At 46.9% G+C, this 14,270-nt stretch overlaps 1 protein-coding gene across 8 annotated transcripts in view; it reads left to right on the top strand.

Annotated features, from left to right (window-relative positions):
- The window catches only part of PIP5KL1 (phosphatidylinositol-4-phosphate 5-kinase like 1), a 158,594-nt gene that overhangs the window by 100,234 nt on the left and 44,090 nt on the right, over nucleotides 1-14,270 (top strand). For 2 of the 8 annotated variants that reach the window (XM_063936655.1, XM_063936654.1), the window contains exons 2-6: nucleotides 5,434-5,607; nucleotides 7,718-7,771; nucleotides 8,030-8,184; nucleotides 10,259-10,383; nucleotides 10,764-10,798. In XM_063936655.1, coding sequence (XP_063792725.1) covers nucleotides 5,434-5,607; nucleotides 7,718-7,771; nucleotides 8,030-8,184; nucleotides 10,259-10,383; nucleotides 10,764-10,798 — 543 coding nt within the window. Of the gene's footprint in view, nucleotides 1-4,973; nucleotides 5,231-5,433; nucleotides 5,608-7,114; nucleotides 7,179-7,517; nucleotides 7,559-7,717; nucleotides 7,772-8,029; nucleotides 8,185-9,208; nucleotides 9,309-10,258; nucleotides 10,384-10,763; nucleotides 10,799-14,270 lie in introns of those variants that run through there. The other 6 variants (XM_063936657.1, XM_063936658.1, XM_063936656.1 and 3 more) reach the window with 6 other exon arrangements.

Raw genomic sequence — 14,270 nt, 5'->3', positions numbered from 1 at the left:
ACATAAACCGTCAGGGAGGAACGAAAAGCAGAGCGGTAATGGCAGAGGTGACAAGAATACTCCTCTGGGCAGAAAGACATGCAAGAGCTCTGTCGGCGATTTTCATTCTGGGAGTGGACAACTGGGAAGCGGACTTCCTCAGCAGACACTATCTCCATCCAGGAGAATGGGGCCTCCACCTAGAAGTCTTTGCAAAGGTAGCAAGTCGTTGGGGGGTTCCTCAAGTAGACATGATGGCATCTCGTCTCAACAAGAAGCTTCAGAAATATTGTTCCAGGTCGAGAGATCCGCAAGCAATAGCAGTGGATGCACTGGTGACCCAGTGGGTGTTCCAGTCAGTGTATCTGTTCCCTCCTATTCCACTAATATCAAAAATTCTCAAGATCGTCAGAAGAACAAGGGTTCGGGCAATTCTCATTGCCCCAGACTGGCCAAGGAGGGCTTGGTATCCAGATCTTCAGGAGTTACTGTTGGAAGATCCTCGGCCTCTTCCTCTTCGCGAGGACTTGCTTCAGCAGGGGCCGTTAGTTTATCAAGACTTACCGCGGCTGCGTTTGACGGCATGGCTGTTGAATGCCAGATCCTAGCCCGTAAGGGTATTCCCAATGAAGTCATTCCCACACTTATTCTGGTCAGGAAAGTGGTAACGTCCAAGCATTACCATCGTATTTGGAGAAAATACGTATCTTGGTGTGAATCCAAGAGGTCCCCTGCGGTAGAGTTTCAATTAGGACGTCTTCTCCTATTTCTACAGGCGGGTGTGGATGCGGGCTTGACATTAGGGTCTATCAAGGTCCAAATTTCGGCCTTGTCCATTTTCTTTCAGAAGCAGTTGGCTTCCCTTCCTGAGGTTCAGACGTTCGTGAAGGGAGTTCTGCGCATCCAACCTCCCTTTATGCCTCCTGCGGCGCCATGGGATCTTAATGTGGTGTTGCAGTTCCTTAAATCGGACTGGATTGAGCCTCTGCAAGAGGTGGAGTTTAAGTTTCTCACTTGGAAAGTGGTCATGCTGTTGGCCTTTGCATCAGGCAGACGAGTGTCTGAGTTAGGAGCTCTGTCTCACAAGAGTCCTTAATCTTTCATGAAGATAGGGCTGAACTGAGAACGCGTCAGCACTTTCTTCCAAAGGTTGTGTCTTCTTTCCATATCAACCAACCTGTTGTGGTGCCAGTGACTTCTGACACCTCAGCCGTTTCTAAGTTCTTGGATGTCGTCAGAGCATTGAGGGCTTATGTGGCAAGAACGGCTCGGATTAGGAAAACTGAAGCTTTGTTTGTCCTTTATGACCCCAACAAGATTGGGTGTCCTACTTCTAAGCAGACTATTGCGCGCTGGATCAGAGGTACCATTCAGCACGCTCATTCCACGGCAGGATTGCCGTTACCAAGTTCGGTAAAGGCCCACTCTACAAGGAAAGTGGGTTCATCCTGGGCCGCTGCCCGGGGTGTCTCGGCATTGCAGATTTGCCGAGCAGCTACTTGGTCAGGTGCAAACACGTTTGCTAAATTTTACAAGTTTGACACCTTGGCGGCTGACGACCTTAAATTTGGTCAGTCAGTTCTGCAGGAACATTAACACTTTCCCGTCCGTACTGGGAGCTTTGGTACATCCCCATGGTACTAAAATGGACCCCAGCATCCTCTAGGATGTAAGAGAAAATAGGATTTTAATTACCTATCGGTAAATCCTTTTCTCGTAGTCCGTAGAGGATGATGGGCGCCCGCCCAGTGCTCATTTTTTCCTGCGTTACGTTTTGTCTTTTTTACACAGGTTCTCATGTGTTAAGATGTTTTACAGCAGTTGCTGTTTATGTTATGCATGCACGTTAGCATGGGTTATGTTGAAGGCCATGTTATGCGACATGGTTTGTATGGTGTGAGCTAGTATGAATCTCGCCACTAGCTTAATGTAAATTCTTCTCTCGAAGTTGTCCGTCTCCTCGGGCACAGTTCCTATACTGAGGTCTGGAGGAGGGGCATAGAGGGAGGAGCCAGTTCACACTGTTGAAAAGTCTTAAAGTGCCGAAGGCTCCTGCGGAACCGTCTATATACCCCATGGTAGTAAAATGGACCCCAGCATCCTCTACGGACTACGAGAAAAGGATTTACCGGTAGGTAATTAAAATCCTATTTTCTGCAAGGTCCTACGGGCCCACAGATGTTCAGGGGAAATTGCCCATTGCCGGAGGGCCCCACCCCTCCCTCTAGCGGTGGCAAAGCATCATGAATGAAGTTGTGGCCATCCACACTACTTAAATTTGGGCCCCTACCACTGTATTCCCTTGTGGACCTTTCATTCCCCAGTCCGGCACTGTCTGTCTGTCTGTCTGTAGGCCAGCTGTAGCGTGTGTATGTGTCTGTCATCCACCTATAGAGCTTGCGTCTGTCTGTCGGCCAGCTGTAATGCGTCTGTCTGTCAGCCAGCTGTTGTGCGTGTCTGTCTGTCTGTCGGTCAGCTGTAGAATGCACATGTGTGTGTCTGATGGCCAGCTGTAGCGCGTCTGTCTGCCAGCTGTAGCAAGCGTGTGTTTGTCGGCCAGCTCTAGCACGTGTCTGTGTCGGACCGCTGTAACGCGTGTCTGTCTACCAGCTGTAGCATGTATGTGTGTCTTTCAGCCAGCTGTCACACGTGTCTGTGTCGACCAGCTGAGCCAGCTGTCACACGTGTCTGTCGACCAGCTGTAGCGGCTGTCTGTCAACTAGCGGTAATGCGTTTGTGTTTCTGCCAGCTGTAGTACGTACGTGTCTGTCGCCAACTGTAACGTGTGTGTCTGTCAGCCAGCTATAGCAAGTGCGCGTGGGTATCTGTCGGCAGTGGCGTCACATGCCGAGTGACACCAAAGTGCCAGCTCTTCTGCAGTGACAGGAGCCGAGTGCTGCTGTGTGATATTCACCTGTAGCACTCGACTCCTGTCATACATGAAGAGACGGCACTGCACTCAGCATAGTCTCTGGGGACAGCCAGCATCTCCTCGTATGCTGGACATGCCCTTGGAGTGAAGAAACAGAGACCTCCATGAGACCACGCTCCTTTTGTTAGGTCACACCCCTTTTCGGCATGGGGGGATAGTGCAGAATGCACACCGGGTGTCACCACACCTCGTGATGCCTCTGTCTTTCGGCCAGCTATAGCATGCACATGTGTGTGTCCAGGGACGGCCATAGGTATAGGCAAACTAGGCAATTGCCTAGGGCGTTTGATACGCCTAGGGGCATCAGCAGCTTCTGCTAATTAAAATGATATGCAGCATGTCTATATTCTGTGTGTAGCATTTCATATGCAGATACAGCCACAGTCTCACACAGTATATAGGCATGCTGCATATCATTTTAATCAGTAGCAGCTGCTTGTGCATCCTAGCCACATAGCAATGCAAATAAGATGCATTTTGATTAAAAAAAGGTGCCAGACGTTAGCATTGAGACACATCTGTATCCAAGCAGAGGCAGAGGTCACAGTGTTAATGGCAGTGTGATTGCTGTGTGCATGTGAGTGGGTTGGTTGTGCAGTATTGTTCGGAATATGTGTAAGGGGCACAATGCATGTCATTATGTGTATAAGGGCATTAATAATGTGCAGCATATGTGTAAAAGGGTACTATTGTATGTGTGTCATTATGTGTATAGGGGCACTATTAATGTGCAGCAAATGTGTAGGGGGCACTATGTGTGTCATTATGTGTATAAGGGCATTAATAATGTGCTGCATATGTGTAAGGTACATTATGTGTAAAAGGGCATTAATAAAGGTTGTCATGTGTAAGGCGCATTATGTTTATAAAGACGTTAATAATGTGTCTCATGTGTAAGGGGCATTACTCTGTGGAATTATATGTATAAATGCATTATTAATGTGTGGCATTATGTGTATAAGGTGCTCTACTATGTGGAGTTGCATATAGAAAAGGCACTACTGTGTCGTCTAATGTGAATAAAGAGCAATAGTGTGTGATGTAATGGGAATAAGGAGCAATTCAGTGTGATGTAATGTGAATAAGGGGCTCTACTGTGAGGAGTAACGTTTATAAGGTAAAGTGATACTACTGTGGGATGTAATATGAATTATGGAAACTATCGCATGATCAAATGTGAATAAAGTTGCAGTACTGTGTGGCGTAATTGGAATTGGGGTTACTATTGTGTGGCCATGCCCCTTGCCAGCAAAAACACACCCCTTTTTGGGCTGTGCTCCAAATGTGCAAACTTCCTATTTAAAATATAGGGGGTACAAACACCAAAATAAGGACTGCTATGGGTGAGGAGTGATGGTGCTGGGAAAGAGGTGCAAGGTCAGAGGCGGAACCAGCAGTGGTGCTAGGGGGGCACCAGCCAAAATCTTGCCTAGGGCATCATATTGGTTAGGGCCGGCTCTGTGTGTGTCTATCGGCCAGCTGGAGCACGTGTCTGTTTATCGGTCAGCTGTAGCATGTGTGTGTGTCTCTCTGTCAGCCAGCTGTCACACATGCTTGTGTTTGACAGCCGTAGTGCATGTCTGTCTGTCGGCCAGGTGTAATGAGTGTCTGTGTCAGACAGCTGCAGCACGTTTCTGTGTCGGTCAGCTGTAACGCGTGTCTGTGTCGGACAGATGTAGCATGTGTCTGTGTTGGCCAGCTGTAGCATGTGTCTGTCTGCCAGCTGTAGCATGTGTCTGTCTGCCAGCTGTAGCGTGCACGTGTGTGTCTATAGGCCAGCTGTAGCGTGCACGTGTGTGTCTATAGGCCAGCTGTAGCACGTATGTGTCTGTCAGTCAGCTGTAGCGGGTGTGTGTATCTGTCGGCCAGCTGTACCATGTGTGTATATTTTGTACAGTTTGTGTTGTGTGTCTTTTGGATAGTTCAGTTGTAGTGTGTGTCTCTTTCATCCAACTGTGGTCTATGTGTATGTGTGGGTGTGTGTGTCTTTCTGATAGTTGTATTGTGTGAATCTTTCAGCTTGATGTGGAATGTGTGTGTGTGGACTGTGACTCTTCCCACCTTCTGTGGTGCCTGTGTTTGTGTCTCTCCCTCATCGGATCCCTGTGTTTGTGGCTCTGACCTAACTAGCCATGCTTTATGTCTGCCTCCTGTGCCTGCCCATCTCTGCCCAGTGTGCCTTCTATGTTAGTGATGCTCTGCTGATGACACAGGGCTCACATGCTCCCAATCACTCCCTGATACAGAAGCTCTGACTGTGCAGGACAGAGCCTGGAACCATTGTACGGATCACTGTCCCTCTTCATGGAGAAATCTGCGGTAGTATTATCATTCTGAATTTTTCTCTCGCTGACCATTTATCTCTTGTATCATTATGTATAACTCACAATCCAGCCCCCACCCTGCCCAGCAGAACTCCAACAGTTTCTTTTTCTTTTAAATGATGTTTCTTCTTTTCCTGTGACTCTCTGTAGCAATAATCTGTACATGACTGTTTCCCACTGTGCCCCTCTCTATGACAGGGGGAGTCCCGTGGCAGTTCACGGAGGCGCAGGTTATTTTGGAAACTTCGGCAGCGATGGAAACTACTTGGGCTCTTTGAGATTGACAAAGAACATGAGTTTTACCCATTGACCTGTGATCTAAAAGAAGGGTTAAGAGATGCTATTCAGGATACTATAGACACGGATGCCACGGTAAGCCTGGCTATACACCCATGCCAACAACCCCTCTCTGTGGTACACCTAAAACGTGCATCATTAATTAGCTTAATAGAAAATACTTAACTACAGTACAGTGTTCCCAACCTCTGTTCTCAAAGCACACTAGCAGTCCAGGTTTTAAGGATAGCCATTTTTGAGCACATGTGACTTACTTAATGTCTCAGCTCTTGTGATTTAACCATCTGTGCCCAAGCATGGATATCCTTAAACCCTGGACTGTTAGGGTTATAATTACTAAAATGCGGGTTTTTAGTAATGGAGATGTTGCCCATTGCAACAAATCAGCTGATTTCTATTATCTTCTAGAAGGTGCTAGATAAAAATAAGTAGAATCTGATTGGTTGCTATAAGGACTGATGTTGGGAATCACTGCTATAGTAGGTTGATAGCAAGCTTTGCAGACTATTTACTTTTAGGAGGATTTGTTAAATAATGACAGAGAGTAGTCCAATAACAAATGAAAGCCGCAGATTACTTAAACATGTGATAGCATTTGTTACACGTATTTTATAAATATGATATTCAAGTGACATGATTATTTGTAATTTCTATCCTTATATCTAGTGAGCAGTGATGTCATCACTTACAGCTGGAGAGTAGGGGTGTCACGTCAGCATAAATATAGGGCAACGTCTCCATGCATTGTGTATCTTGATACTTGTATACAGTAGCACGAACAACACATGGTTCTAATGGTTTTACAAGGATCTCACCTAGGGGGTGGTATTCAGTATACCGGTTGTTGGGATCCTGGCGCACAGTATACCGGCTCCAGAATCCCGTCAACCGGCATATGGACACCTTTTCTCCCTCTTGGGGGTCCGCGACCCCCCTGGAGGGAGAACAGATAGCGTGGCGCGCGTAGCGAGTCCGCAAGGGGCTCGTTTGCGCTCGCCCCACTGTTGGCAAGCCGGCGGTCGGGATCCCGGTGCCGGTATGCTGGCCGCCGGGGACCCAGGCCGCCAGCAACTCATACCACACCCCACCTAGGGGCCCATTTATTAATAAATATTTGTGGATTATTCCCTGAAAACATCCATTTTCTGGTGGTGGCCACAAATATTTAGTATCCCCCGAATGTATGACAGAGAAATCACAGCAAATATTTCTAATACCTGCTGCGATCCCTCCATTCCCGCCAGCAGCCGCAACCCCCGTAGGTTTCTATGGGGGATGCGATGCTGCCAGATTGACCAACCTCTGGGCTACACATTGCAGATGTAGCCGGCGGAGAGCTCACCCGGAACCCTCGCCAGCAATGGCTGCAGCGCATGTGTGGTCATCGGGATCACGCATGCGCAGTAGCACTGACAGCACACTTGGGTGTGAACACTGTGCCCAGATCGCATTGGAAATGTGTAATGCGCCTAAAATGGCTACAGTACCTCCCCGGGATCCAGCATGGGTAGAATGAATGATCTTTAGAATTGATGGCTTTCTCACATTTGTATTATATTCATCATGTCTGTATTTAACGCAGATCTTACGTTGTGATAGGTCCCGATTCAGACCTGATTGCTGCTGTGCGTTGTTTTTTTTACTGGGTAAATGCTAAAAATGTGTATTTGTTCTATGTTTAAAGCACAACTGTGGTGAAGCAGAATACACAGGAGCATTTGTACACTTTAATCCCTATCACAATTTTCCCTTTATAAAAAAATAAAATAAAAAATGAGACAGTTGCAAAAATTTCCCCGACCCACCCACTTCACTCTCCTCTGTCACTGTCACACTGCCCAGGATAAAGGGTGTGGCCCCGCCCACTGTGAAAGAGCCAAGTGCACTGTCATTCACAAGTGTCTTGTGATTTTTACAGTAATTCATTTACATTTTCCTCCATTCACCCAGCTCAGTGTGACAGCTCAGTCCCAGCAGGCTGTGTATATACTGTGCGATTGTGTAAACTGGAGAGCTTGCTGACAGTGTAAGCATCACTTCACCTCACCTACGCCCCTGCACGGTCTGGCCTTGTCGGAGCACATAATTAGAGGGACTTGGGGTATGAATGCGGAAGGGAATGTGCTGGATGTCTGTATCACAGTATGCTGTTTTGTTTTTGTTTTTATTTTTATATCTCTTGCAGCAGCTGTGTCTGACCGATGAGGATTACAGTGCTAAACTCACACAGGGCCATGAGGTAAGGCCCAATGTCATCCCTCCGCCTGTGCTCTTTTATTCCTTACACCATGGGTAGCAATCTGTGGCACTCTGGCTGCTGTGAAGCTACACGTCCCAGCATGCATTGCTACAGTTTTGCTGTTAAGACATGCTAAAACTGTGTCAGGGCATGCTGGGATGTGTAGTTCCATAGTAGCTGGAGAGCCACATGTTGCCTACCCCAGCCTTACACCACCCTGTGGCCCCTGTCTCACTTCATTGGCTTAATGTTCTACAGGGCTACGTTATGAGGACGTATGCAGGCCCCGTGTTCAGGCACTTTCGTCAGTCCCTGAGGTTATCAGAGGAAGGTTACCAGCGGTCTCTCTCCTCCTGTGGCCTCTACCTACAATTCATTAGCAATTCCAAGAGTAAGGCTGACTTCTTCCTGACGTAAGTCTAATGGGGCTTCTATTGAGTACTTACTTTGTTACTAAGGTTTCTGCAAAAATTGTTTCTATACCAGTTCATTAAATCTACCACACATTTACCTAAGGGCTTACCCTATCTGGATTTGTTAATGATTTTACCGGTCTGTTTATCAAGCAATACACTAGAGCAAGGTATCGCATGCAACGGAGTGCATGCGATACCTCTTTAACTCCCCGCCAGCCGCCGGCAGCTCCTGGACTCACGATATGTGCTAACGTTAGATCGCATTCCCCCAGCTACATGTCCCCATACACTAGAGCGATTATTCATTAACATCACTGGAGTGTTTACCGGGAAACCTAGGCAGACGGGCATTCATTCCAATGTTGGAACGGCTGTTGTCCCAGTGTGCACCCAGCCTCTCAGCACCGCACAGCCACAGATGGTGTCTAACTCTCCCTAAGGTAGGATTAGGCAGAGTTAGTACAGGGACTTGCCCCCTTAACCACTTGCTTGGCATGGTCACATAAGGGCTTTCTCTGACATGGTTGCATCTTCGGCGACCAGTCAGAAATGCCCACTGTGCTGCTCCCGGCACCTCTGCACCCATGGCTCCGGCTCTGCCTGTGTCCTGTAAGGACTGGCCACAGTTATCAGGTAGTCACCCCCCTAACTCCCCCCCCCCCCCCCCCCCTCCAGCGAGAATGAATGAAATACTGCAAAGAGCAGCTCTAGGGGGTCCGGGCAGTCCTAGCCTCCCTACTGCCAGCAATCAGGTCAAGAATAGCAGCCAGCCGCAGCTCTGCCCTCTCCCCCTGTCCCGATCACTGTGACCAGCAGTGGTTCTGCAGACTGCGCCCACTCTGGCTGCCAGTGCTACCTACGATTAGGCTGCTTAAAAAAATATTTGATTGAGGCTGCCAAAGTACACCACGCCCCCTGTGCATTCCTATTGGTGGCTGGTACTCAGGAGGGAGGGACCAGCGATCAAAGCACCAACGGAGGCATGCAGCACTGGTTGGCCAGCAGATGAACAGGTGTCCCTTGTTCCTGGCAGTCCATTGCGTGCGTGACTGGATGCAGGGGGAGTTGTGGACCGTGGTAGCAGTTCGGGCCCCATATCAGCTGCATCCCCTGCACCCATGGTAGTTATGCCACTGAAGCCAATGTTTTAGCCTCAGAGGGTCTTTGTCAAGACGGGTTTACTGAATGTCAGCACACGCAGGCAGCTTGCAGTATGTGTGCTGACATACCTCCAGTAAACCAGTCTTGACAAAGACCCTCCAGGGCCGAAATGACGATTTTGATGATGACTTGGTAATAAATGTAAACTCTCATCTCATTGGACGTTACAGTCCTAAAATTGTGCCTATATGTGGAACCCTTACAGGTTTCCTTTGTGAATCACCCCAAACAATGACCAACATGTGGATAGATACATAAGTTTAGAGGTAGCTAAATATGCCTATCATACTCTCTATGTGAACAGTCACATCTGACAGGCTTCCAGTCTTGTTCTGCAGAAATGCACTGAATGGATTGGTGGAGTCATACACAGGGATAGGCAGGACGCAGGCCAGTGATGTCACAGCAGCTTCACTTAAGGGGGGTACTCACGGAGCGATCGCTGCTTATAATCGAAGCAATCTGACTAGATTGCTCAGATTTTAAGCATGATCGCTCCGTGTGTACCCCCTACAGCGATAGCCATGCGCAGCCCCGAGCATCGTTATCGCTGGTACTAGATTGGCCTGCCATGCAGGCTCAACCCGCTGGGTGAAATGAGCGGTCCCCCCGTCTCCCCCCCGCATGCTCAGCACACATCTCTCCCCAAATCGGGCCGTGAATACTGGCCTTTAATGAAATTTCACATCCAATTAAGATCTTACCCTAAAGATGTGGGATGTGGCTTCAGCTGTGGGAATGCAATATTCTTGTAAATCTATAGCTACTGGAGAGAGTGACAGGTGCCCAAGCCCCTGATATATCATAAGAGGTCATTATAATGATGTATACATTATTCAGCTATGATCCACCTCAACTGTGGACCTCTGCAATGTCGCATGAGCTTAGTCTGGATGTTCTTTGCTTTCAGGAATGACAAGCGTCTGTTCCTGAAAACTCAGAGTAAGAGGGAGGTTCACTTCTTACTGCAGATCCTGCACAAATACATCCAGCACTTCCAGGCCTACCCACACTCCCTGCTGGTCAAGATCTTGGGTGAGTAATAGAGGAAATCACATGTGTGCGATCAAGAGAAAAACTGGGGTCATTTACATCAGCTGTATATGTGCCAGTGCACTTACTTGTATGGGTCGGCCATGCTACAAGTACTCGCTCGCTCTGAAAACCTCTGTGATCCTTCTGCCCAGTCAGCGCTCACGATGATATTACCGGAGCGCAAAGCACAAGTGAAAAGGGGGATTACGCTGTTTGCAAATATGATGGAAGTTAATGTCATAATTAAATGCCAGATATTTTATTTATTCCTAACTCAGCTTTCAATAAGTACATCACATTGGCTAGCTACAACATGTATTGTAAAATGTAGATTTTATTTGCACAAAGAAATCAATCTTGATGTGACTTTCACTTTTCAGGTGTCCACAGTATTGTCAGGGAACATGAGAAAAAGGTAAGTACCACATACTGTACTTGTATCTTATTCCTGTGACCCCTGAGGACTCGTACACACATTTTAACACCCAAATTGTCTATACATTTTGTTTACCCCATGGTGCTGCAGTAATGTAAATGTACTTCCTGTTGTACGGAACATCTGCTCACAAGCCAGTACATTTACATCCCCACCATTGATTATAGCGGTGCGCTCCTGTTCTCCCCGAGGTTATCATAAGGGAGCAGTAACACATGACAAGTGGCCGTTCTGCATATTGGCAGTGTGTTGATTGGTGTCAGCAGTGGGTGATGGTGTGTGATGGAGGTCAATCCACATAATGAGTAATTTAACCAGGGATTGGTTTACTAACCAGGTAAAACACAGGATGCTAGTCAATACAGGATTAATGCAGCAGGAATACTACGCAGGAACATACAGTATGACAGATACAGCCAGGAACAGGTTAATACAGGTGTTGTGCGGTATCTGGAGCACATTCACACAGTGGTGGCAGTGGAGTGCATAGGGTAGCCGGCAATGGTGACACAGTGATATACTGTGTGCGTGTGTGTGTGTGTGTGTGTATATATATATATATATATATATATATAAGTGTGTGTACCGCAGTGTGTCTTTGTCACAGTCTCTCACACGCGCATGTGCAGTAGTGCATAAGGTCGGAGGTCACACATGTCATGTCAGCACACCTCCATTACTATGGTTACCCTGCAGCTCCAGCAAACAGTGCCTGGGCTTTAGGGCTTCTCTCTTCTAGTCCATTTTGACACGGAGCAGAGGGACAGATCACTATATTGTGTTAGGGTGTGTAAAACATAGAAAAAGTCCCTTGTAAACCATAGATACGACTAACTGAACACATATATGGCATTATTTTTAGTTTCTCCATACCCACTGCTCTTTTTACTAGCAATCCATTTGGCATGTATATAAAAATGCTAGTAAAAACATGAGTAGCTTTGATGTCTAATGGAAGCTAAGCTCTCATGTTTTTTTTTCTTTTTCTTTCGTAATTTGGTTTTTTTTGTGAACAACAAAATAAGATATTGGGGTGTATGGTGCCCCCTCTGACCTTGAAACCTGTGTAAAGCAGCTGTGTGTGTAGAATGGAGGAGAGAAGAGTAGAGGAGGGGACGTAAGAAAAGAAGAAGGTGAGAGAAAGAAGGGTAATACCCCTTTTCTACTGCTGGAATAACCCAGGTTATTCTGTAATCTCCAAGCCCCGGCAGAACACAAACACTGCACACGGGTGCGGTGTGAAACGGGCCGATCGGGAATAACCTGGGTCGAATGTGCACTGTAAACGGGGTCGCACAGTGTTCAAACCCAGGATTTTGGTGGAAAAGGTGGATAAGTAGGAAGAGAGGGAGGTGGGAGATGGAATGAATTGCTGATCCACGGAAGGCACAACAATGACAATATTCTCAGACTGCCCAGACCAGGGCATTTATCTCTGAACCCCTGACTCTGGAGACACACATAAACTGAATAAGGAGTGAAGGCGCTGATATGAAAATATTATAAATAAATATGCAATACAACAATATATGCAATTTTTAATTTATTAAGACAAATGATTATTAGTATTAGTACCGGCCGGTAAATATAATCAAAGATGTTCCATTGTTTATACAGTCCTAAAAATATACAATTTAAAAACAGATCAATTTCTGTATCTAAAAATTAGTAGCAGAGCTATAGTGCAGAATGTCCTTTATAATACACACATATCTGGATATTATTAATATATTTTACTCGTGCGTGAGCCCAATTTTATAAGCGTGTTCACTCTTCCCGTCCACTGGTAGCAATTCCTTTTTATGTGGACATATCAGGAAATCAGGTGAATATAAAACTGCTTAATAACCAGAATATATATTGACTTGTCCCGTAAAAGTCACTGTGTGCAATTTTCTTAATCACCGTAGTATGTAGGGAACAAAGCAATTTGTGTTCTAAGGAAGCTGCCGAATGGTTTTAAAGGCAGAGAAATGCGTAAACCCTTTATCTATTTGCTACAAGCCGGCATGTTCATCATATGACCAGACGATTATGGTTTATACTAGAGATGAGCGCCGGAAATTTTTCGGGTTTTGTGTTTTGGTTTTGGGTTCGGTTCCGCGGCCGTGTTTTGGGTTCGACCGCGTTTTGGCAAAACCTCACCGAATTTTTTTTGTCGGATTCGGGTGTGTTTTAGATTCGGGTGTTTTTTTCAAAAAACCCTAAAAAACAGCTTAAATCATAGAATTTGGGGGTCATTTTGATCCCAAAGTATTATTAACCTCAAAAACCATAATTTCCACTCATTTTCAGTCTATTCTGAATACCTCACACCTCACAATATTATTTTTAGTCCTAAAATTTGCACCGAGGTCGCTGTGTGAGTAAGATAAGCGACCCTAGTGGCCGACACAAACACCGGGCCCATCTAGGAGTGTCGCGCAGGATGTCCCTTCCAAAAAACCCTCCCCAAACAGCACATGACGCAAAGAAAAAAAGAGGCGCAATGAGGTAGCTGACTGTGTGAGTAAGATAAGCAACCCTAGTGGCCGACACAAACACCGGGCCCATCTAGGAGTGGCACTGCAGTGTCACGCAGGATGTCCCTTCCAAAAAACCCTCCCCAAACAGCACATGACGCAAAGAAAAAAAGAGGCGCAATGAGGTAGCTGACTGTGTGAGTAAGATAAGCGACCCTAGTGGCCGACACAAACACCGGGCCCATCTAGGAGTGGCACTGCAGTGTCACGCAGGATGTCCCTTCCAAAAAACCCTCCCCAAACAGCACATGACGCAAAGAAAAAAAGAGGCGCAATGAGGTAGCTGACTGTGTGAGTAAGATAAGCGACCCTAGTGGCCGACACAAACACCGGGCCCATCTAGGAGTGGCACTGCAGTGTCACGCAGGATGTCCCTTCCAAAAAACCCTCCCCAAACAGCACATGACGCAAAGAAAAAAAGAGGCGCAATGAGGTAGCTGACTGTGTGAGTAAGATAAGCGACCCTAGTGGCCGACACAAACACCGGGCCCATCTAGGAGTGGCACTGCAGTGTCACGCAGGATGTCCCTTCCAAAAAACCCTCCCCAAACAGCACATGACGCAAAGAAAAAAAGAGGCGCAATGAGGTAGCTGACTGTGTGAGTAAGATAAGCGACCCTAGTGGCCGACACAAACACCGGACCCATCTAGGAGTGGCACTGCAGTGTCACGCAGGATGTCCCTTCCAAAAAACCCTCCCCAAACAGCACATGACGCAAAGAAAAAAAGAGGCGCAATGAGGTAGCTGACTGTGTGAGTAAGATAAGCGACCCTAGTGGCCGACACAAACACCGGGCCCATCTAGGAGTGGCACTGCAGTGTCACGCAGGATGTCCCTTCCAAAAAACCCTCCCCAAACAGCACATGACGCAAAGAAAAAAAGAGGCGCAATGAGGTAGCTGACTGTGTGAGTAAGATAAGCGACCCTA

This window comes from Pseudophryne corroboree, chromosome 8, assembly GCF_028390025.1.
Source record: "Pseudophryne corroboree isolate aPseCor3 chromosome 8, aPseCor3.hap2, whole genome shotgun sequence".
NCBI classification, from domain to species: domain Eukaryota; kingdom Metazoa; phylum Chordata; class Amphibia; order Anura; family Myobatrachidae; genus Pseudophryne; species Pseudophryne corroboree.
Note: the sequence above shows the minus strand (reverse complement) of the source record. Positions and strands in the feature narration are given on the sequence as shown.